Genomic DNA, 23608 nt, shown 5'->3' with positions numbered 1-23608 from the left:
CTTGAAATTATGATTTCTAGGTCTCCCAGAGGCCTTTGTGTTCACAGATGACCTTCATTAGGTAACTCTCTAAGGCCTAAGATGTCACAATTAGAATAGTCTCTGGTCTTAGGTTTTGTCATAAGAATGCAAATGTCCCTGAGAGAGCACATCGTCCACTTCTTCCATCCCTTCCAGAGGGGGCAGAGGACGAGGACACCATGATGGTGTTGGGGGGGGGCAGGAGTGCCCCCCAGAGAGGAAAGTGGCATGGTGGCAAACCCAACCCTAGAGGCCTTGCGATTTGTTTTAGACGGGTGTTGGCTTCCTAAATTAATTAATTTTCCAGGGCAGTGCTCACAGGTCATATCTGAGCAGGGGTGGATTCTGAGGGTCTGTGAGCTGTGGGGAGAGCTGGGCTCTGGAACTGGACGAAGCAGGGCTTGCGTTTGGCTCCGGCTCTGGTGCAGCTGTGTGACTCTGGGTGAACCCTAACCTTGCTCCCAGCCTTCTTCCCTCGCCTGGAACATGGAGGGAGTAAATGACACCTCCCACGTGGTGTGTGTTCTGAGCACTCATGTGACGTGGGCTTAGGCTCTCAGAGCAGTGGGCAGTGGGCGGCAGACACTCCATAAACCCCCTCCTCCTGTCCACCGCCCTCTCCCGTTGGTACTGACTAGCTGCACACCATGTGGCTTCTCTCAGCGTACGAGTGCTGGCTCAGGCAATTATCGCGTTGAGACACACCGATGGTACTTGATCATTGGCAAGAGGAGAACAAACTCGTGCACAGACACTGTTGGAAGCTCCGATTGTGTAAGCACAGTGAAACGATAGTCATTAGGTTTTGGCAACCCAGCGGTATCTCCCCCTTGCCCCTCTTTACTTTGCGTGTCTCTTACTGGAGCCCCTTGAAGGTTTGCCATATCTCCCCACATGCTGGGCTGATGCACCCGTTTGAACGTGGATTCTCGTACGAGTTGGAAATTCTATGCTGGGTCCAAGGATAGAGGCAAGGCAGGGCTGGGACAAACAATGAGTATATTTATAAATTGTTCTTCTTTCCGGATGATCAGTAATGAAAGTCAATCATCTTCAGGCCTAGGCAGTTTTGTACTGATTGAATCACAGGTGCCCAAGAGAAAAACGTGACAGTGCTTAGGGGTCCGTGGCCTCTTGTTTCAGCTGTCTGTCTGGGAGCTGACTTTCCTTAAGGGAGATTTGGTACCAAACTAAGGAAAAGCGTCATTCCCATATTCATGCATTTTCTTCCTTGGGAGAATCACCCAACATGAGCATCCTTTTGCAGTTCGGAAGGGGAGGGGCCTCACTTTGCTCTTGCACACCTTGCGGTCAGTGTGAAATACTGGATTCCTGGGGCTGATTGCTGCGCTGGGGGAAACAGGGATCACACCGAGAAAGAGCTGGGTAGTCAGAGGGCAGAGAAGGAGGAGAGGCTTTTGTAGTGAAGCCTTGGGGGAAATAAGGGGAACCAAGAGAAGGGAATCCCAGTCCTCTGGCTAAGTCCTGGAAGGTTTCTCGTGGGCGAGGAGGGGTACATGAGAATTATTGAAGAGTAGCCATGATTGCTAGTAAATGCCCAAAAAGTCACCAACGTGCTGTGTGTACAATCTCTTCAACTCAAAATTGTACAGAGAGCCCTAGGTTTCTTGTCTGTGATTTCTCCCATTGTGGGTTTATGGGACCCTCATCCCTGGAACTGGGGAGGGGAGGCTTTGTGGGTTTTGCTTCCTGGCCCAAGTCTGACAGCATGCTTTTGTCTCCAAAGTAGGCCCCCCTTCTTTACTGCTTTGAAATCATCAGATTCATTCTCTTCTTTTCCATTCCTTGGATTTCTCTGAGTGAGACCACATGAGCTCTCTCCTTTTCTCATCATTGTACTCCTGAGGCAGTGGGGCAGTTTGGGGAGGAACGAGTGATGTATGCTAGCATCGTCTGTGCTTATGGTGTTCAGAATTTTCACCTGGTGTTAAATCACATACTAACCAGTCCACGTGTTGTCACAGAACACTCCTTCCCCTTTCTTCTTCCGTGAGGTTCCAAATTCATTTTTCTTCATGTTACTCAGTTTAAGGGTTTCTGGGCTGTTTAGATTATTTTTCTCTTTCCTGAGAGTGCCTTGCATCATTGAATAAACAGTTTCGGATCAGGTTTGCCTAAAATTTGTTTGACTGTTGTGTGAATGTTTAGCGTCTATATATGTTATGTAATGTGGCAGGATCCGTTACAATGTGAGCTGAGAGATTTTGTTTGACAAAATGTTATGTTTCATTTGGGTTATTTTTCAAAATCAAGAATACGTTTGTGGAACCTCATAACTGAAGATAAAAATGTAATTATGCTTCTTAATAACTTGTTTTTCTTCTTCTGGGACAAAGCATGGAAACAGTTAAATTAGCTCCATGCAGATGAACCAGAGGCTTACCTCCCTTTCAAGGTGTTGACGATCTTGGTTTGTTTTCTTTGTGGAAATGAATGCTTCTGTTATCTCACTGTGGATGCAATGGGTAGTCATCCTTATCATGACAATTTTATGTCGTTCTTCTTGGAGGTATTTTAAAGATTGTCCAACTGTACCATGCAAGATACTGAAAGCGTATTTGATATATGAATGCAAAAATTATGAATTCGTTATTCCTGCACTAGCGAGCAACATAATCAAGCCAGAGAATGCCTAGAGTCTGTTTTGATTTGTTTCACTTTTGTTTTAAATTTACCACCCACAGTTATCCAAAATACATGAAAGCTTGTGGGTTTGATATGTTTGTTTTGCTCTCATACTGTAACGATGTTCAAACATGACCGTACTTAATGTCTTTAGGACCAAATTGAAAGTCATTTGCTCTTTTGATAATAATATCAGAGAACATTGGGAAAAAATTCCTTTTCACAATCTGCCATTCCCGTAAGTTGATAGTTGCGCTGTTTGCATAGCTGACCACCCACTGAAGCCAAGGCACGTGAAACTGCTGTCCACTAAAATGGGCCTGAAAGTCACGTGGGACCCACCCAAAGATGCTACCAGTAGACCCGTGGAGCATTACAACATTGCCTATGGGAAGTCACTGAAAAGTCTTAAGTACATCAAGGTGAATGCCGAGACGCACTCCTTCCTTATTGAGGATGTGGGTAAGTGACACTCTGGTCTTGTTGCCAGTCAGAACTAACTGTACATCAACATTCTCGGTTCCCTCCTCGGGTAGGATGGCTGTTTGTGAAACACAGTGTGACCAGGCTCCAGCGATCTCATGGTTCTTTGGGAACAGGTAGCCAAGGTCATGAGGCTGTTGCTTAACCTTTATCTTGCCCCTGGGCTTCTTCATTCTGCATTTGAGCTCAGGTATTTCTGGATAGCTCTCCAAATGGACGTAGGAAACCGAATGTGCTTTTGGAAAACATGTTGGTCTTTTGTTTGTTTCAGAGAAACTTGACTACTTTGTAGCCTAATCTTGAGATGTCTAATTTATAAACCAATTAGAGATTACTCAAATAATATGTCCCTGTGAGGGTGTGTGTGATGTCATGCCTACCCACATCTGGTTCAAAGATGTGACATTCTCCCCGTTAAATTTGATTCTGGAAGTCTGTATTATTTAACAATTTCCCTACATATATTGTTTTATAAGTGCAGGTGTAGCTGGTTTTGAACATAGGCTTTGAGATGCCTCCTCAGGATCTTCTATCTTTTGCTTTTTTGATCCTACAAGCCTGAAACTCCATTTATTCTACAGTCCAACCTCAGGATGGATTGTAAGGAAGTAACAGAAGTCAGCATCCCTGCCAACCAGGTCTCCTTGTGCCAGGTTACCATTTCCCTGCCTTCCTTTAGTGAATTGAAATCAACTCACGGCTCCTCAGATTCCTGGCCATAGTCTGCACCCTTACTCCCTCTCCACCTCCTGCATTTTAATGTTAGGCTTTCTGAGTAACGGAGCAGAAAGCATATAGAAGGGACATAAAAGGAGCCAGATTTCCTTCTTCATAGTTCCAGCTAAACATATATTTCTCTGAATCTTTTCCACATCAGTGTGGCCGTACGAAGTCCAACAGTGAGGTTAAATGGAGATCCTGTTGGACCAAAGGCATGAGCAGGGTCATCTTTGCTTGTTCAAACCTTGGGTTGTTAGGATAGCTGCAGAGAAGAAAAACATGCAAGAAGAGAGCCCTAGAACCCACTGAAAAACAAATAGTGTCTCCCAGTAACTCGCTGATGAGTTAACGGGAATCAGAGACATGTGGATTAAATTTCTTTGAAATACGAATAACCTCAGAATAGAGAAAGTGCCTGGCGACGCGTGCTTTTGCATGCTGTCTGACCCTAGAGAGAATTTCCCAGTCAGTCCAGCAGGCCGTGCCAAACCCTGAATGCCACCAGGCCCTGCCGCAGTCGGACAGAGGTCCTACTGACCTTGAGCACAGCGGGGGTGCTAGATGGCATCACCGTGTCGCTGTTGCTGGGCCTCTGGCCCAAGAACTAAAGTTCCGTTACGGGGACATTCCTCACCTTGGGCAATGTACACATGCTTCTTGCCTTTGACTCAACTGACTTTTATCTCTCCAACCGTCCGTCCCATCAAATGCCCACAAACCCTCATCTTTCCAAGGAATTGGCGCCTTCACTTACCTTTCACAGTAATTCATTTTGAGGAAAACCAGCGCTATTGGAGTTTTCCTTTTTGCAGCTGCGAATTCAGGACTTATCACCCAGTTAACGTGGCCTCTCCATTTCCCTTCCTGTCCCACTGACTTCAGGAACTCGGCCAAAGAGATCATGGCTATTTGACCTTGACCCCTAGATTCAAGTCAGCCCAGTTATTTCAAGATTAGTATGTCCAAGGTTCCAACAGCTGTTTCTCTGGATTTTTGTTGAAACGGTCAAAGACAACATGCAGACCTAGTAAAGGGAGTATTTTACTGTCATAAGGAGAACATTTCATGAAGCTTTATGTGTTGCAATGAAGATTTCCCATGTGCTAAATTTTATGAGTTACACTTACATTTTCTTTCTGTTTTTTGGAGATTTCTGTGTGAGGCATCCAGGGGGAGATATTATTTGCAGTTACTGACGCTGTAGGCTATAAAACACCTAGTTAGTGGATAGTGCGTTCCTATTGCCTATATTAACTTCACATTAAAAAGCTCAAAAACCTTTTCTGTGGACTGCTTTATTAGACATGCCATGTACTTTGTACTAAATAAATGTGTTCTTTGGGTCAGGTGTATTTTCGTTGCACGAGAGGAATGTTAGTGATATTGATGAAAGAGAGAGAGAAAAAGCTGCAGTTAGACTTGTCACTTAATTCAGATTTTTTGTATTTGGTTATACATAAGGGAGACAGTTAGTGAATCAAACTGTCATTCTTGGAGATTTGAAATGGTGGCTTGATATAAACCATATGTTTCAGAGCCGGGGGTAGTGTACTTTGTGCTGGTTACTGCAGAAAACCACAATGGAGTGAGCCGTCCAGTTTACAGAGCTGAAAGCCCGCCTGGTAAGTCTTACCTAGCATTGGAGGCTGTATTTTTGTTACGTAGATGGGGAGAAACATCCCTCCTTGCTTTCTCAGATCTATACAAATTTAGAATCTTTAAAGAGTTCCTGAGCAAGAATGACTCGTATAGCAAGCTGAAAGATAGAAGACTAGGACAGTCTCATCCCTTCTTTTAAAGTAATTTTAATGTAGGTTGTTAGCGTTTTGTCCTACATTTTTTGAGTACTCATTAGAGTAAGCCATGTGCAAAAGGCCAAAAAGATGTGTTGTCCAGAAAGCTTAGGTGCCTCATTACTGATGTGGCCTGAGTGGCTCCTTTTGTGGACTGTTGAAAAGACCACTAAACGCATGTTAGGGCTGCACTGAAATGTGGAAAATCCAATCGTCCTCGTTTCTAACTATGAAGTTGCATTTTCCTCATTTAGGAGGTGAATGGATCCAGATTGATGGTTTTCCCATTAAGGGTCCAGGACCATTTAATGAAACCGTCACAGGTACTACGTGCTCCTTCGGTTCATGTCTTCACTGAAGCACCGTCTCGCAAGAGGGTCGTGCTTCTGTCACACACATGTGCTCACCAACCTTCATTCAGTTCCCATCGCTAAACTAACACACATGCCACACGGTTTTGGTCCATCTGCTCTGCACCTGATGACCCAGACTGCAGCCAGTGTTGCTCATTTCGCACTGTTCTTTCATGTTCTGGTGTGGGGACGTGTCTGCGTCTACATCTGGGGATACTGTTGCACTGTTAACAGGCAAATATGGTGGTTGAGATGGCAGCCCTGGCCTGATGAGGATATTTAAGCTGTTACCTGTGGATGGTATAAATGAATGGAATCCACCAAGAAGTGGTTTTTATTGGCTAATACGCTACATAAGTCTTTCTCTCTTTTCTCGTAAGCGTGGGATATTTTGTGATATGTTAGAGCACCTGCCTTCCATCTCTGCTCCATATTTGTATATATGTCTGTTTTATCATTTGGATGTTGATGTTGTCTAGTCATATTGTTTTACTTGTTGAGAGAAGTGTTTACATTTCTTGTATGTTTTTTTGAATATATTTAATTAATGGTGAAAAGATAGTACAAAACGAATGCAGTTATTTTGGAGTGTGGTTGGATACTATCCCAAAGGCAAAATGGTGAGGACCTGTATTCTATTTTCATGAACCATGTTTTTAAGTCCGTCAGTGTGGTGGTGGTGTTGAGAGGAAGGTGAGTACTTTGAAACCAATGACCATAATCTGCTTCTCAGATCAGATTTGGTGGGTGTAGGCACTTTCAAAGTCCCCTTTTCATAGAAAGGGGGTGGAAAAATGAAACCACCAGAGAAGGAAGGTGGCTTTCAAGGAAGGGTGATATGCTTTTGTTCTAATAGGCTGGACTTGCGGTGACCATGGGGTGTTGGAAGGGAGACATCTCGGTGGTGATTGGAGGTGGGGAGATGAAAGTTGGAAGAGAGAAGTAAGGGGCAGACATGGATTCCGGAGTCATGCTCCAGAGTGAGTGGAAACCGAGAGTGTATGAAGGAGACAGGAGGGACAAGAGCAAAGGGCCAAGGTCAAAACTGAAAGGATGATGACAGTGCAGAGTAGCCAAGATGGTAGTACACCTAGGAAATGTGCAAAATAGGCAGGGTTGTTTATTCCGAGACTGTCCATCCCTGAAGAGGTGCATGTAAACTTTTTACTGACAGAGGTTCAGTGCCTTATATTGGAATCTTGTATTTTAAATGACCATTTTATTTTTTATAATCTTTCCGATAAAGTATTCTGAATGACAGTGGTTTTAGAACAAGTAATTTTCTTTTGCTTTTTCTTAAATAATTAATTTCTTATGCCTTCTTTAAAAAAGTGTGTGTGTATATGTGTGTGACCTTTCTGAGTGAGCATGAGTTACAGAAACGCTGGCAATTGGGACTCATGGACAATTGTGCTCCGACATGTTATTGGTTTTGCATACTGTGAAATCATTTAACCTCTCTCTGTAGGAGACTCGTATGCCCTCATTGCCAAAGAGCACTCTTCTGTGATATATAATACTATGTTTGTTACACATTATGATAAAAAAGATACTGGAAGAAATTGCTAGCTGAAACCATTTCCAGCATATGATATAAAGCAGAACTTTTTCTTTTAAAAAAATGAATGCCAGAATGCACAGACTTGGTTACAATGCTCCAGAAAAAAATTACATTTCATTGGTAATAAAAATAATAAGAATAATTTATGAGAAGTTATCAATAAATGGTCAGCATGCATCTATGCCTTTTCTCTAAGGCTCGGGAAATACGCTGTGCTGCTGCTCTGAGGAATAGTTAAAGAAATGACAGTCCCATTAACCAAAGTAGGTATTCCGCGTTCCAGGTATCTTCATTCAAAGGAGGGGATTTGCCCTCAAAATGTAGACATTGGCATTGGTTCCTGGTGGAAGGCCCCAGAGTTCCCTGTAGTGCTTTGACTGGTAGCATCTCACTTTCTTTAAGGGTTTTATTTGAAACCAGAGGACAATCTATCTTTTTGCTCTGCCAGAAACAGTAGTTTCAGTTCAAATCCCAGAAGGCCTCCTTTTGGGGTGGAGACCTATCTTGACCTCCTTGTCTTTCCCTAATTATTAGATTCATTTATTCAGTGCCATTGGCTTTCCAGGGGCAGGTCTGGAGGCTACAGATACAATAGTGGGTAAGACAACCAAGGGTTTGGCTGAACGAAGACTGGATTCTAGTGGAAAAGAAAGACAATAAACATGTAAGCAAAAATAACGCATATAATCTGTATTAGTCTGTGAGGGACTCTGTAACAAAATACCACAGAGGGTGGCTTAAGCAACAGATGTTTATTTTCTCTGACAGTTCCAGAGTCTGGAAGTCCAAGATCAAAGTATCAGCAGGTTTGATTTCCCCTGAGGCTTCTCTTTGGCTTTTCTTTCCTCTGTGAGCGCACATTCTTGGTGTCTCTACGTGTCTCTGACTTTCCTTTCCTTAAAAGGACATCAGCCAGATGGGAGTAGGACCCACCCCAGTGGCCTCATTGTAACTTAATCGCCTCCTAAAAGGCTCAGACTCCAAAGACAGTCATATCCTGGGGTAATTGGGGGTCAAAACTTCAACATATGAATTTGGGGGGGACACAATTCAGCCTGTCACAGAATCATAAATTCTTTGAAAAATGAACAGCACTGAGATACAGACTAAGGCAGGTGGGCGAGCCGGGGAGGCTCTAAGATGGTGGCACCAGGCTGAGTTGGTATGGGGACTGCTGGCTGGGGTGAGAGTGAGGAGGAAGAAGAACATGGCAGGCAGACTTGACTAATTCTCAGACTAGTCACTCGTCCAAATCTGATAGCGCTCAGGACTCAGAAAGTAGGAGGACTAAGCAGAACTGTAATTTTCCCGGAAGTTCTGGCTTTGGCTTTGGGCAGCTCATCTTATATCTGTTAGTTAGAAAGTTTTCTTTGTATTTCAATGTGAAATCCCTTCTGTTGAGATGCCAACCCATATCCCTTTGTTTTGTCCCCAGGGAAGAGAGGTCCCAAGTCCATTCAGATATCGGAATCTTATTTACCTTCCCTGCAGACTTCTTTTCTGAAGTTGTTTTAGCTTTTAATCCTGTGACCGGCTGTGGGGTCATTTGGTCTGTGCCGAGCCAGACAGTGGGGTCAGAACAAGACCACGGCCCAGCTCTGCCTCCAACCAACCCACGGACTGGGTGTGCAGGTCATTCTGCTTTCACTAGGCTCTTCATCTGGAAAATTTTTGTTCTCAATAGGATCATGTGTATTTTTAATAAGGTGATGGTTTTCTAAAAATCTAGTCATTCGTGCTGTCCTTAAACAAAGGCGCCCAAATTAGACATAGTACTGAGATAAAAGTTTGATTTCTCCCTCGTATTTTCTTACATTATATTTTAATCCATGAAGTTTGCTCATTTTTTAGACAATTAAATTATAGCTCTGACTTGAGTTCAGTTCTCCTTGGCTGTTCTCAACCAACACTGGCATACCTGTGCCCAGCCATTCCCTGACCTCCAGGATGCTCCCCACATACAAATAACACGGCACTTGGCTCATAATGGCCGGTCCACACTGGTGTCCTCCATGACGGTGGCCCACGTGACAGCCTCACCTCATGGTTTCCGGCTGCTGCCACCTGCTGCCTGTGGTAGAGTTGCTCCTGTCCACAGTATCTCGCTTTTTCAACTCCCTTACTGTCCTGAGCCCCCTTTTGGACCTACTCAGGCTTTGAGTCCATAGACCCTTCCCAGTTCCACAGTCTGAAGTCATCTCCTGCCTCATTTCTTGTGTTATCCTGGTCCCGCTCATGTCAGCTCGGCCAACTCCCCTGACCGTGGGACAGCCTCAGCGGCCTGCTAGTCCCCATACCAGGGCCCCTACCTCCCTGGTTTCCCTCCTGCATGTGGATTGCTGGGCCTTGTGGGAGAAGCAAAGAGCTCAGCTGATCTGGACCTTTGTGACTCCTTACAGCTGGTCTGCTAACTCCAACTGGGTCCTCAGCACTGCTTGGCAATTGTTCTAAGTGTCCTTACTCAAGGTACTTCCTTCGTTCCATGGGTTGGCAGTTTCAAACTGTTGCCACTTTGCTCAAGCACCTTCCTCCTGTCCTCCTCTCGCTTCTAGCCTTGTCTCCTCCTCCTAGCAGAATAAAGGTCATCAGCATGACACCCCTCCTCTTATTTCCCATGACTTCCAAACCCTCATCTCCCTTCCCTCTTCTTGGCTCTGAGGGGAACTGCTGTCCCTGTGACTCTTCAAGGCTGACTTCGTACGTGTGAAGCTGCTTTGCATGCTGGTCAGACCCGAGGGCAGGCCCGAGGTCATGGAGGCTGCTACTCTCCTCAGTGCCTGCCTCAAAAAGGTGATAGTTGCTGTTGAATAGGTATCAAATTATTTGACGTAGAAATAATGAAACTAACAAACCATGCAAACCACAGTTTGGCATCTTTAATTCCTTCCCTGGTGTTCCTTTCATAGGAAATACCTATGGAATATGAGAAATGGGTATTTCATAATCTAGAATTATGAATTCTGGGATGCCTGGGTGGCTCAATTCGTTAAGCGGCTGCCTTCGGCTCACGCCATGAACCCAGTGTCCTGGGATTGAGTCCTGCATCGGGCTCCTTGCTCATCGGGGAGCCTGCTTCTCCCTCTGCCTGCCGCTCCCCCTGCTTGTGCATGCTCTCTCTCTCTCTCTCTCTTTCTCTCTCTCTGATAAATAAATAAATAAATAAATAAATAAATAATAAATAAATAGACCAAAAGAACTTAAAAAAAATAATTATGAATTCTGACCTTTTCTATCAATAGTTCATCAAAACGAGCACGGACCTTCGGGTGTATCTTCTTGCCAATTTATTTAAATGTGACTGATGTGGAGAGTGGAAATTCTAACCCTAGTGTCCTGCGATGGGCCCTTTCCTGACCTGTTGACTTGAGAGCACAGTCCCCATCAGGCTGTAGTCCCCACCCTGTCCACTCCGCATGGCTGGCTCGGGCTGCAGCTGCAGCATATTCCTGTAAAATCCTGCAGCTGTGAAATGCTGGGACTTGATGGGAAGGTTCTAGGTTCCTTTCTAAGAACGGCCTCAGGTTCTGAGTTTTATTCTAAGGTTCTGGGGTTCCTTTCAGCTGGGAAATTTTGTGAATTTAGGACACGAAGCAGATCGATTCCACCACTTTTATTGGGTGATTTTGAGCTTTGCAAGCAATTGGGAACCATCTGTAGTACTGAGAAATGGCTCTGTGCCTTTTTCTCCACCCCTTTTACTGTTTTAGGTCAGCAAAATAAAAAAATCATATTATTAAAGGGAGAAACACTGAGTTGCAGTTTCTAGGTGTTGAATCCGTGCCCGAGTGCACAGAGCTGCTCAGAATAGAGAATTGTCACCAGCGAGCCACTGGACACACCTGTCCCAATGGCCCCGTTGTCTGTGCCGCCCCCCCTTCTCTGTGTGTGACGGCATGCGTGCCACCACGTGAGCCAGGAAGAAGGCCCCATTACCATATCTAGACTGTTGGTGTCACTCTGGGTAAAAGTGCCGGTGTAGCACCAGTGGGCAGATCACACACCGTGCTGCTGCGTCCAGGGCTCTAGCCGACCATGCTGGAGCCGGGCCAGGGGGCTGCTGTGTGCCAGACTCGCGCTTCAAGCGTACCCCAATCCAGACTTCTTAAAGTAATTACAATCAGATGGTCCTCTTTTCACACACTAGTTTCAATTAACGCCCTGACCAATGGGGACTTAATAATGTCGGTGACCTGATTTTCTCAGTAGCTTTCTCAGGCAATCATGAGTTTTATTAAGTGCAGTTTACAAGGCAAAAATCAGTTTCCGCACCCCAGCCGAAATGGTGAGCCACCTCAAAGGCAGGGTGCTTTGATTTACTCATCTTTGTATCTCCGGGGCCTGGGGCAAGCACACAGTAGGTGCTCCATCGATGTGTGTTAAGCAGAAATGTATTTGGAGGCTGCTTCCCCTCGGTGTCTGTGCCTTGGCGGAGGAGATGGGCAGTGACAGGCGCGAGGGCAGTGCGAGATGCAGAGCGGGCTGTCAGAAGGTCAGGGTCGCCCCTGGCTAGTTCAGCCTCTGCTGCTGGGGGTGGTCCTGGGCGGGCCAGGTTGTCGGCCACAGAGGGGTGCTGTCCTCAGTCAGAGATCCTGATTCGTGCCTTCTGTGTCTTGGAATGACATGAGGGCATTTGTGGATTGGAATTCCTTGAGGCGGCTGGTCTGTGAAGACGAGGTGTGTACACAGCAAGACCTGCTGTGGGGATGCCCCTTCTTCCCGGGGGGCTCCCATCTTATCAGAGTGCCTGCTTCAAAGTTGCCTCTCCCATTACAGTGTAGACTTCCCCAACCTTCGAGCCCATTCTTGAACAGTGAAAAAGTAGGCAGTGGAATCTTGTGTGCGGTGCTGTGTAACTTCTCCCATAGCTGAATGTTCTAGGGTTGGAGCAAAACTCTCAGGGGTTCCAGCCCCCACAGAAATGCCTTGGAAGGGACTCAGGAGCTGTGGTTGACTGGAGAGGCTTCCCAACTCATTCTGTGGTGTTTCCTCTGTATCGATGGATGTGAATGTGTGCTCACAGATTTTCCCATCAGCGAGTGGCCAGGAAGCCGGCGACCAGGAGTGAGGCCGTTTCCTCGGGTGTGGGGTGGGTGCTCACTTCAGAGGCCGACGAGTGGCTGCTCTGAGCGGCAGGACAGGGCCCAAACGCTGGAGAGAGGAACTGTCCCCACATGTGTGGCCTTGAGTGAAGGTGCTGCTGACTTTGCCTTCACGTTCTGCACCTGTTAATAAACCCAATGCTCCTGACAAGGTCAGCATCTTGGGGGCCAGCTGCTACTGTCTGACTGCACAGGGTCTGTCATGGGCTTTTCCTTCCACGTCTGAGTGGAAAAGAGGGCAGGCATGTCCCTCATGAGGTCTCTGAAGAGGGATGTGGTCCTTATGTAGGATCCCTGCAAATGCAGATATTAGTCCTGAAAGAAAGCCCTTCTCTTTTAACTTATCAACCTATTCATATATCATGACTGGGTCTTCTGTTTGCAAAGGGCATGTTGGATCGCAGTAAAAAGTTAAACTAACCAGTTACCACTCAATAGAAACAAGGTCTTTCATTTCCGGAAAACAAGTGCGTTACTTACTGTCCAGCTCCCGAATGAAAGCAATGCAGAAGAGCTTTAGACTATAACAAATAAACCAAACAAAACAAACCTTGGAACTGAGACACAGTTTTCCTCAGAATACTTCCCACTCCTTTATCTTGGTTTCCATAGTCCAGGAGGCTGTCCCCATGTTACACTGAGGAGTGAAGAAATGCCAGATGTCTGCATCTCAGCTGCTAAGGAGATCAGGAAAGGGCTTTTGCTCCCTTTGCTTTCCGTGGCCCTCATGAGTCCTCAGGAAGTGCTTCTAGAAGTGACACTACCCCCAGAGGGATCTAGAGCAGATGCTTCCAGTGACTGCACCTGCCCATCTCGAATGGAGGAACCCTCCGCAGCTGGAGAAGCTCCCTGATCCCCTCATGCTAGGTCCGTGGGGCTGGGCCAGGACACCACCCTGCCGGGAGTCCATGAAGACATAGGATACATCGACCATGTCGACAGGAAGTGCTTTCTGGATGATCTTTCAAAATGTTACTTTCTACTTTAAGACAAACACCAAGATATTTAAGAGTAGTCTATAAAATTGAAGTGAGATTTTGAGATAAAGTTTGTGAATAAATTGCCTTGAGCCAGGCTTCTGGGACTGTGCCATCTTCTTTGCTATTAAATAACTTAGACGGGAAAGTTTGAGGAGCTCTCCTACGTGATAGAGGGATTCCACAGTCTTGTGCAACAGACAGCCGAACAAGACAAAATGGCCTCTGTGGCGTGAGCCCGGAATGGCTTACAGTATTTGCTTTGTTTCTGAGACAGTCCTCCTGGATTTTGAGGGCCACCGTTTAGGGCACAAGTGCTGGCAGCCTCGCAACAGCCCATGAGGTTGGCCTCTGACTACTGTCCTTTCTCTGCTCTGTGCTGAGTAGGATGCCCTGTGGCATCTCATCTGGGGACAGTCTGGACATTACTGTGTGATCCCAGAGAGCAGGAGGGAAGAGTCTGTGAAGAACTGGACAGGGCCAGGGGGCAGGTGGAAGCTTGACCGAAGACACTCAGGTTGGCTCGTTTTAAGAGTTAGTGTTTGATGTTTTAGAAAGGCTCTTTGGGTTTCCACAATCCATAACATCATTAGACATTGGCATTGGTGAGTTTGGGGGAGATCAAGGTTGTTTTTCTTTCTTTTCTCTTCTTTTCTTTCTTTCAAGATCTTGTAGACCTTTGAAGATCTACTGCCTCTAAGTGGGCCGAGGGCTGCTGTTCTAGTGTCTCTGAGGGCAGAGAGATGTGTGTAAGTTGCAAAAATTCTCTCCTTAATGTCCTGACTGCTTCCCAGGATGAGTCGGGCAGCCAAGCCATCAGTGTGGCTGCCCAGGTGCTGGGCTGTTCATCACATGGTCTTTCCTGGAGTGTTGAAATGTACAAATGTCAGGGGAATCGTGTGATGAGTGGCTTCTGATGGAACAGATGGACTGACTTCCCTCAAGAGCAGCTACGTCCTTGGGGATGATGCTGATGTTTTCTGTAAGTGGGTGTACTCGTGGCATGGAAGTCATGGGGTGATTCCTGGAGCAGCAGACCAGATCCTTCACCCCAAGTTGTCTGTGAGGCACCAAAAGGGACCTTCTCCCAGGGCAGGCATCATGCTTATGCCATAGCGTGGCTGCTGGTGACACCAACTCTGCAGCCACCAGGAGCTTCTGAACAAGAGTGAAGAGAGAATCAGGGCTACAGATCCAACAGACCGCAGTTCCAGGCCAGCTTCGTGCCCCTGCTATCTGGCTTCGAAATTCCCCTTTAAGCATCCTGAGCCTCACTCTGTCTGTAAATGGGGCATTACTGGGTGATGGTGAGGACATTTGTCAAATGACTTCTACCTGGTAGGGATCCAATGACTTATGAAGGTTGGTGACATGGTGACAGACACTATTCTAAATAAAGAACTAAGATACCCATTCTCCTTATTATTAAATAGCTAGGCATATCCAAATATCACACAAAAACCCAGAAGTCAGAGTATTGAGGATGTTTATTGGAAAAGAAAACAACGGCATTCAAAAGACTTCAGTGTAAGTGTTGCAAATGTTGGTGTGTGGAAGGAGAGTTTTGTGAAGCATTCATAGGTCTCTAAGGAATGATGTGTCAGAACTTGCTCAGGAAGGAGCCCTTGGCAGACATCACTCAGTGCCAGGCCTGGGCCTGTGTCAGTGGCAGGGAATCCATACTCCATGTGGGGACAGCAAAGCCCATGTCCTGTCTCTGTTCTGGCTGTCCACAGTTCATCTTCACCCCCTCTAGTGCTCCTTCTCTCCCCTTTTCCTGCCCTCCCTCCTCTTCCTTATGCTTATTCATCAAAGGACACATAAGCTGGGGCGCCTGGGTAGTTCAGTTGGTTAAGCATCTGCCTTTGGCTCAGGTCATGATCCCAGGGTCCTGGGATCAAGGCCCACGTTGGGCTCCTTGCTCAGCAGAGAGCCTGCTTCTTTCTCTCCCTCTGCTGCTCCCCCTGCTTGTTCTCTCTCACTCTCTCTGTCAAATAAATAAAATATTAAAAAAAAAAAAGTACACAGAAGCTTTGGACTCACCTGGCTCTGATAGAGCTGGGGGCTGGGATGTGTTTTCACAAGCCCTGCAGGTGAGTCTGATGCACACTGCGGTGTGAGGGCCACTGCGCTGGCCTCACAGGCCAGACCCCTTCCTGCTGTTTGGACCAGTGCCCCTCCTGGCCTTGGGGTCTGATGTTTGGGATTGTGGGGAAGCTGCTGGGGGCAGAGGATGGGTGAGCGGAAGGCCAGCGAGCACACAGGCCTGCCCTCTCAGGCCATGAGGATGAGGGTCGGGACTATTGATCTCTGTGAAGCCGGGAGGTCAGTGAAGCAGGGTGTCAGGTTGCTCAGCGGAGCTGTGTGCTGAGTGACAGCTGGCGTTCTGCTGGAAAATGAGAGTGTCCTGTTAGCCGAGACCAGGCCAAGGAAAGTGGTCACCAGACAGCAGTGGCCGTGGACCCTTTTATGCCAACAAAGAGCCGGGGCTTGCTCAGAGCAATTGGTCATTGTTAGGTGGTGACGAAGAATAGCGCTGTCAGTTTATGGTGCAGAAAAAGGGGTCTGGATTAGACCACCTCATAGCTGAGAAGGTTTTCAATGTAGAGAGTCTTTGACAATACTGCGTTCTTCTGCTTATGTCTGGTTCTTTGAGACACGTTTTTTTTAGTGCCCCCTATGTGCAGGGCATCACGGTAAGCTCTGTGATACGACCGTGGCTCATGTCTGGAGGGGGCGGCCCGCCCATCCAGACAGTCTGATAAATGAGGGATTTCATTTTTATCACAGTCACAGACACAGCTAGCACCTCATGGGTGCTTAATGTATGCCGGGTACAGTTTTAAATGCTTTACATGGATTATATTACAAAACTCGATATGCTGGATATACTTTACAGAGGAGGAAACTTGAGCTTCCATGAAGGTTCTCAAAGGCACCCAGATAGCGTTGGATTGTAGACGGGCACAGCATCATGGTGATCTTTTGATTTTTTAATTTTTTTTCTTTGTGAAGAGAACAGATTTCGATTCTGTATAATTTCAGGATTTTTGCCAATTTGCGTAGCTGGCAGTACAGATCAGGAGAGGTGTTCTAATCCTGTCTGGCTTTCTGAAGTCTGCTGTAATCCAGGTGCTAACTGTTGCACAGCTGACCGGCCAAGTGGACAGTGTATAATTAACCGCTGTGGGTCTCCTGTGATTGGTCAGTTCTGAGTACGATCTACCTGGTTCTGTTGTACCAAGAGCAATGGAGGGAATGTGTCCCGCCAAGTTTAAAATACACTCTGCACTGGTCAATGTGAACGTGATGACTCATGGCAATTATGACTTCCTGTTTTCAAGATAAAAGACTTACAGAGGTTTATCAGAAAAATTTCACAGGGCTTCTGTGAAGCTATCACATACAGCTTAGAGAAAACACTGGAATAATTTCATGGCGAGTGAATTTGAACCATATGGATAGGTTTTTCTTAAAATGTGTGCATCAGCTTAAAAGAGGACTACCAGATGACCTATAAAAGATCTATAGAAGATGTTTGATGGTATGAATCCCAGAATATTAAAGAATGGAAAATTTCAAAATACTTGAAAAAAGATTTCTAAAACCAAGGTTTGAAAGATGGGGGGCTGTGGTTTTCAGAGTCAGTGACCTCCGTGTATGGTGGGAGAGGTCTCGGGGCGTCCTTGGCGAGAGGCCTTCTCTTACTCATTTACTGGTACTGTGTGTACTGTCCGGTCCATTTAAATGTGTGCTCGCGCCCACACACACACACCCGCACACTTAATACCTACTGTGCCAGACATTATGCTCACACCCTGAGAAGGGCCTGCCCAGCTCAGAACCTTGCTTCACATTCATTGGCGGAAGAGGTTAGGTGGTTGTGGGATGGCATGTGGGCTGAGGAGAGAGTGGAACTGGAAGGTGTCTAGCGAGATGAGAATGGAACCCAGCCCACATGCTTGAATTCAGGTCCTCACTTGGCACTTAGTAGCCGTGTGGACTTGGGTCAGCGACTTCACCTCTTTGAACCTCAGTGTTCTCTTGGGGATTATGACATGTATCCTACTTAACCAGGAAGCTCTTGTAAGGACAATTAAACCATGAGGGCCTGTGTAAACTGTGAAGTTCTGTGTAAAGTAGGCAGCACGGTTGGTGGCTGGGGCTAGCCGCAGCCTGCTCCCTGTTCCCCGAGTTCCTTGCTCAGCAGGCCCTGGTGTGGGGCGGCTACACAGCAGGTTGGAGCCTGGGGTGAAAGCCTGTATAGTTTGAGGGGGGCTGTGTGGCTGATGCCTAGGGGGCCTGGTGGGAGTCGAGCCAGAGCCACAGGCTGGGCACCTGAGGCAATAAACTTGTGTTGTCTGAGACTGAACTCCGTGTCCTTGGAACCTTAGCACTTCGTGCTCCTCAGGGACCCTGTCACTGTTCCAATGGTCTTTTTCCTTCTTACAGTTTTGTCAGCGCTTTACTGTGGAGTGTCGGGGAGCAGAGACCCGCCACGTTCCAGCAGTGACAGCACGCCCTCCAGGAACACTTGACCCTGTAGTGTGTGTGGCCGGAAGTGCCCCAGAACTGGAGCGGAGCCGCAGGGCAGAGAATACCATCTCTGTGCAATAATTGATTTTTTATCCGACTCCTGTGAGACCCATGTGTGTGTTTTCAGTACATTTGCCCATTTTGCCAGAGGTCACCCAGAACTCCCACGCTGACGTATTGCTTCCTGCAGGGGTGCGAGCGTTGCCGGAGGCCACAAAGGGATTCAGAACGAGAGCTGGGGAGGGAGTAACACTGAGGACAATCAAGTTGATAATAGCACCATGGACATCTGTCTTGTTACTGCTGCCCCCCAGGAAATACACTGTGGCAGCCATGGTTGGGTGGTAACCCTGTCATTTCTGCCCAAAAACCAAGCAGTGCAAATGGCCTGTGGCAGCTTGAGCAGGCGTCATTTTCAGGCCCACATCACTGAGAGGTTCCCTTGAGGAGGATGAGCTTTCTATAGAAGTAAAATAAACATCACATGCTATTGGCAGAGATCATTTTCACTTTATAAACTTCTAAAAAACACAGTACTAACCCTTGCCCAAAGCTGGGCACCCCCTGAAAACAAACCCCAACCTCAGATGGTTCACCCTCAGAGACTCGATGCCATTACTCATGGGAGGGTCTTCAGTTAAAGTTGGATTTGGTGTGTGTGGTGACAGTTTGTATGAGAGGCACACAGGGGAAAGACGATTTAGAAGCTGTAAAGACAGAAGGAAGCAACGATTTTTGCTTCCTGTGAAATTTTCTCTCAACTTCTGTGCCCTTGCTTGTGGCTCGTGTCAAGTCTATTTCACAACTTTGCGCAAAGCTGAAAAAGACACGAACACTATTCCTGAGAGTGTCAACTTGGTTATGTGTTTTGTTCTGACGAATGTCCTCCACAAATCTGCTAACTTTGAAAACAAACCAAAACATCATTGTTGATAAATGAGACTGATTGTGCTCCTTGTTATTCAGATTTTGCTTTTCATACGTGGTTTTTGAGACATTTCCCCCGGTATTTAGAAACAACCTTTTCATTCAGGCCCCACACAAGGTCTAGTCATCAGTGACCCATGCCGATAAAGGAAATTCACGTCCACCTCTGTGACACAGTCACCTGTGTCTTAATAAGTTTTGGCAGCCTGGATCTTTCTAGAAACATGGGCATCACATTATTAAGGGTGTGAACGAGAGATCCCCATTGGGAACTCATAAGAACAACCAAGTCATAGGATTAATATAGAAACTCAGGCAGTTACTCAGTGCTGTGTCATTAAAGACTTGGGCTCTCAGTATTGAGCACATTTGGCAAATTATTTTCTTTTGAACTATATAAATGAGCATATTATTCATTTCCATAATCACTTGGTAGTCCCTAATTTTTATAGAGGCTAGTCCTTGAAATTGAGAACCTACCTCTTAACTTGGATCAAAACAGAGATCAGTTTAGTATAACCCTAGGGGAAGTGATTACACTCACAACACCAGGCTGCCAGGGAAAGTCCCATGTAGTTAGTCCTTTGGCTGCGTTACTGGGTCAAAACTGAAAAATCTTAATAATGACTATTTTGTATATTGGGGAAAATATTTACCGAACCATAATCTGGTGTTCACTTAGAAGCCTTTCGGAATGGGGGTGCCCAGTAACGGAGCAGGTTATCTCCAGCCAGTGTACAAAAGGATATTCCTGTTGATTAGATTCAAAACATGGGAGCGTGTGTCTGGCTTCTCAGAATAACCATCTCCAATGGCTCTTGATTTATTGTGCTACTGAAGCTCACGCTAACTCATGACATTAGATTTTGTTTTTATGTCTTTGCTTAGCTGGGAATTTTCCAGTCTAAAAAATCAGTCAAGAATTGACTAATAACGGAAGTATATACTGTATGGTGACTAACATAACATAATAAAAAATTATTTAAAAAAAAAAGAAATCATTGAGATGATTACAAACCCATTAAAAAAAATAAAAGAATTGACTAATAACGGGGCCGATGGAGATGGTTGAAGAGCAATGCCTGGGAAGTACCTGGCTTCTGTAAGTGAAGAGATGCTTATTAGCCAAATTGTATCCCTGATGCAGGGCCAGAGTGTGGCTGGTGTCAGAAATAAGCAGTCTGGTCGTCACTGCCTTGTTCCCAAACTTACCAGCTCTTACTTGATGTAAAAGCAAGACTTTAAACACTAAGTATTGGCCACCAGAATGCATTGCTTTAAGTTAACAATCAGGGTGTTTCTTGAGATTGGTCATTTAGCAAGAGGGTTTCTCGACACTGATTTCTCAAGGAGGAAAGAGCAGAGACTGGGGATTGCAGCGGCATTCGTCTGGAGGGGCAAGACAGCTGTGTGAGAGAAACTGAGATAAAACACAAAAACCGGTTAGCATTGCAATCTTAGCGATTTACTGTAAAGACAAGGAAAGCCTGTGTGGAAAAAAGCTTCCTGGAGGACCGTTTTAAATAGCACAGAAGTGTGTTTGCTCTATTTTTACACTGACCTTTAGCTCTCACCAAAGAATATATAGTTTTGGCCTTAAGAAGGCAAAATAGATGAGAAAGAACGTTGTAAAACATCCAAGATTTCTGGCTGGCAGCCGCACAATGGCATGTTTTCACTTGAAGTTCTTGAGCCCTCTCGGTCTGAAATGCGGGGAGGAGTGGGTGCATTGAGTGTTGATACCCTTGGGGGATAAGTGCTCCTACTAGAATTGATTTACCAGAAATGGATGTTTGGAGCCCGGCTGCTAATTGTCGCAGCTCCGTCTTCGGACAGACTCTGTGGACTCAGAGGTTCACTCTCAGGGGTGTACTGTTTAGTAATTTCTGTGTCATGTCCTCTTTAAGAAAAGGAAGTGCCCAACAAGCCCTTGCGTGTCCGGGTCCGATCCTCAGACGACCGGCTCTCCGTTGCGTGGAAGGCACCGCGCCTGTCGGGAGCCAAGAGTCCACGCCGATCGCGCGGTTTTCTTCTGGGCTACGGGGAAAGTGGCCGGAAGATGAATTATGTCCCACTGACAAGAGATGAGCGGACACACGAAATTAAAAAGCTGGGTGAGTTTAACGTTAATTGGTATCGATGTGTTCATGACCTTGCCATCATGTCAGTATTTAGAAGCTCGTTCGTGACCGGAAATGATATTTGAGGTGTAGCGTTCATTTTCCAGGTGTGATGATTATTCACAACCGTGTTCTTGGCTCCATCCTCCCTCCATGCCTCTGTCCTTTCAACCTTCAGTTAGTGGCAGGACGAGACCCCCTTCCCCGTGCCCATCAGCTGCCGCCTCATGCCATAGCCCCAGTCCCTTCGGCTGGGCCATTTCTCTGCACGTCGGAGGGAAGCTCATACTCTTCTCGTCTTGTCCCTGCTTTCACCGTTTTATTCTTTTAAGCTTTGTCTTAGCTCCCAGGACGCTGGACTTTGAGTCCTTTCAAGAGGAATTGTGGCCGCTGAGGGAGCCTGAACACCACGCCCGCCTTCCTCCTTCTTTGCAAGCCCTATTGTGTGAAGGAAGCTCTGGCCATGGGACGCGGACGGGGACGTCTGCTGGAACGTGGAGGTTCCAGCTTGGGTTGAGGCCTGACCTTTTGTTGCTCTCACTCACTGACAGGCCCAGAGAGTGGCACAGGCCACGGTCTAAGCAGGGTGATGCTGCAAACTCCTCCTTTTCTCCCCCTTTCCTCATGCCCCCTTATTGACCTGATGAGTTTGGCGGGAGGTGCTGGGAAAATGTGGGTTGCCCCTTTGTGTGTCCTCCTCTTGCAGGGAAGCCAGGCTGCACAGAGCACGTGATCTGCTCAGCTCGTCTGGGCCTATGTCACATAGGCCCCCGGGCTGTTGGGCAGCAGAGCCTGGTAATTCTGGGGCTCATTACTAGGAAAGCACACTTGCCCCATGATCTCCAACGTAGCTTGACCAGCAAGAAATATGTTGGCCCCACTGCTTATTCTTCAGTCGCTTCCTAATTGGGTCAGTACTTGAGCAAGGAAAGGGAGTGATTTTTTGGGCCCTTCCAGAAGACTCCAGTGGGACCTGATGATCTCTTCACTTGCTAACGCGAGCCAGGCCTCACTCAGCTTCCAGCCTCGGCAAGATGGGCTGGAGGTGGGAAGGAGAACCGGCTCTGGGCAAGGAGCCCAGAAGAGCACAGAGCTGAAGGTCTGTGCCGGGCACAGAGTCACCCGTGAGAAGGCAGTGATGCCTGTGGCGCCTCCTTAAGTCTTCTGTCAGACACGACGAGGGACAGGCAAGTGGCGGGAAATGAGACCGGCGAGACAAGACAGAGAAATGGGAGGAGAAAGGGAGAGGAGAAGCCAGACTGAGGGCTGCAGGCTTGCAGCAACGATGACCAGCAGTTTGGGGCTCAGGAAACAGGCCGGTGAGAAACGGGGCTGCCTGTGGGAAGCAGGTGTGCTGGCCCCCGGTGCCTCAGGTGCTCCGAGAACACAGTCCCCCTGCTCGAGGCATGACCACAGATTCTGGAATTTGGACAAGCAGCTCTGAGTTCCTCAGGACTCCCAAGGCCGGCCCCCTGCGCCACATGGCAGGCACTGCTCGGGGCCAGATTGATCTGGTTGGAGATGCTAGTGGAAGGCCAGCCTGGATTCCCTTCCTGAAACAACCCAGAGTCACCGTCTGAGTCACGGCTGTCTCTTCAGCCACCTGTTGAACCTTGGACAAGTCTGATGGGTGTTCTGCTGGGCAGAGCGTCCAAATCATCTCGAAATTCAGACTCCAGACCTCCCAGACAAAAAGACCAGCTAACTCTCTGCTCCAGAGCCACCAGAAGCCACACGGGATCACAGCAGGCAGTGCTTGGGGAGGCTTCGGTATTAGCCGTGAGACCTAGAGCCAGAGGCCCAGTCATCGGGAGACTCTTCGGTCATTCGTTCCCAAGCCTACCCTTTGCCCTGAATAGTTGAACTGTGCGGGGGTAAATGGGCCAAATTCTACCCAGAACATCAGCAGCAGAGGAGAGGCCCTCCTTCTGCATTCCTGAGACTGCAGGGGAGCGTGTTTCCAGTGCGAAGTGTTCATCGTTCTGAGTCTTCCATAGACACCATGCAGTAAAACCTCGTTTGGTGCGGACACGTTTCTCATCTGCCTGGGAGTGACCCCTGGCTCATCTGAGGGCAACAGAAGGATTTGATTGCTTCTTGAACTTGAGCCAATGTGGGAACTGAGGTCAGGGCTGGGCTCTAGTCCGAGCCTGATGAACAGTGTGCCCCATGCCTCTGCGACAACGTGTTGGCTTTTGAATTTTCACCAAAGTGTTGGACTTGCCATTGCAGACACTCTACGAGGCTGCCGTGAGGAAGAAGAGGGCTTCCCAGACGATTGCTCCGTCATGATGGGGAGGGTGCAGTGAATTCTGGGGAGGATGTCCCAGTGGGCCTACTGTGTCATGGGAGGAGTGTCCTACATAAGATTT

At 47.1% G+C, this 23608-nt stretch overlaps 1 protein-coding gene across 2 annotated transcripts in view; it reads left to right on the top strand.

The window, feature by feature from the left end:
- The window catches only part of FNDC1 (fibronectin type III domain containing 1), a 99235-nt gene that overhangs the window by 22887 nt on the left and 52740 nt on the right, over nt 1-23608 (top strand). For both annotated transcript variants that reach the window (XM_026505152.4, XM_044386457.3), the window contains exons 2-5: nt 2935-3129; nt 5406-5492; nt 5918-5986; nt 21024-21230. In XM_026505152.4, the coding sequence (XP_026360937.3) occupies nt 2935-3129; nt 5406-5492; nt 5918-5986; nt 21024-21230 (558 nt within the window). The remainder of the gene's footprint in view (nt 1-2934; nt 3130-5405; nt 5493-5917; nt 5987-21023; nt 21231-23608) is intronic.

Source organism: Ursus arctos, unplaced genomic scaffold (genome assembly GCF_023065955.2).
Source record: "Ursus arctos isolate Adak ecotype North America unplaced genomic scaffold, UrsArc2.0 scaffold_13, whole genome shotgun sequence".
Classification (NCBI taxonomy): Eukaryota; Metazoa; Chordata; class Mammalia; order Carnivora; family Ursidae; genus Ursus; species Ursus arctos.
The sequence above is the reverse complement of the archived record's forward strand: the minus strand, read 5'-3'. Positions and strand labels throughout refer to the sequence as shown.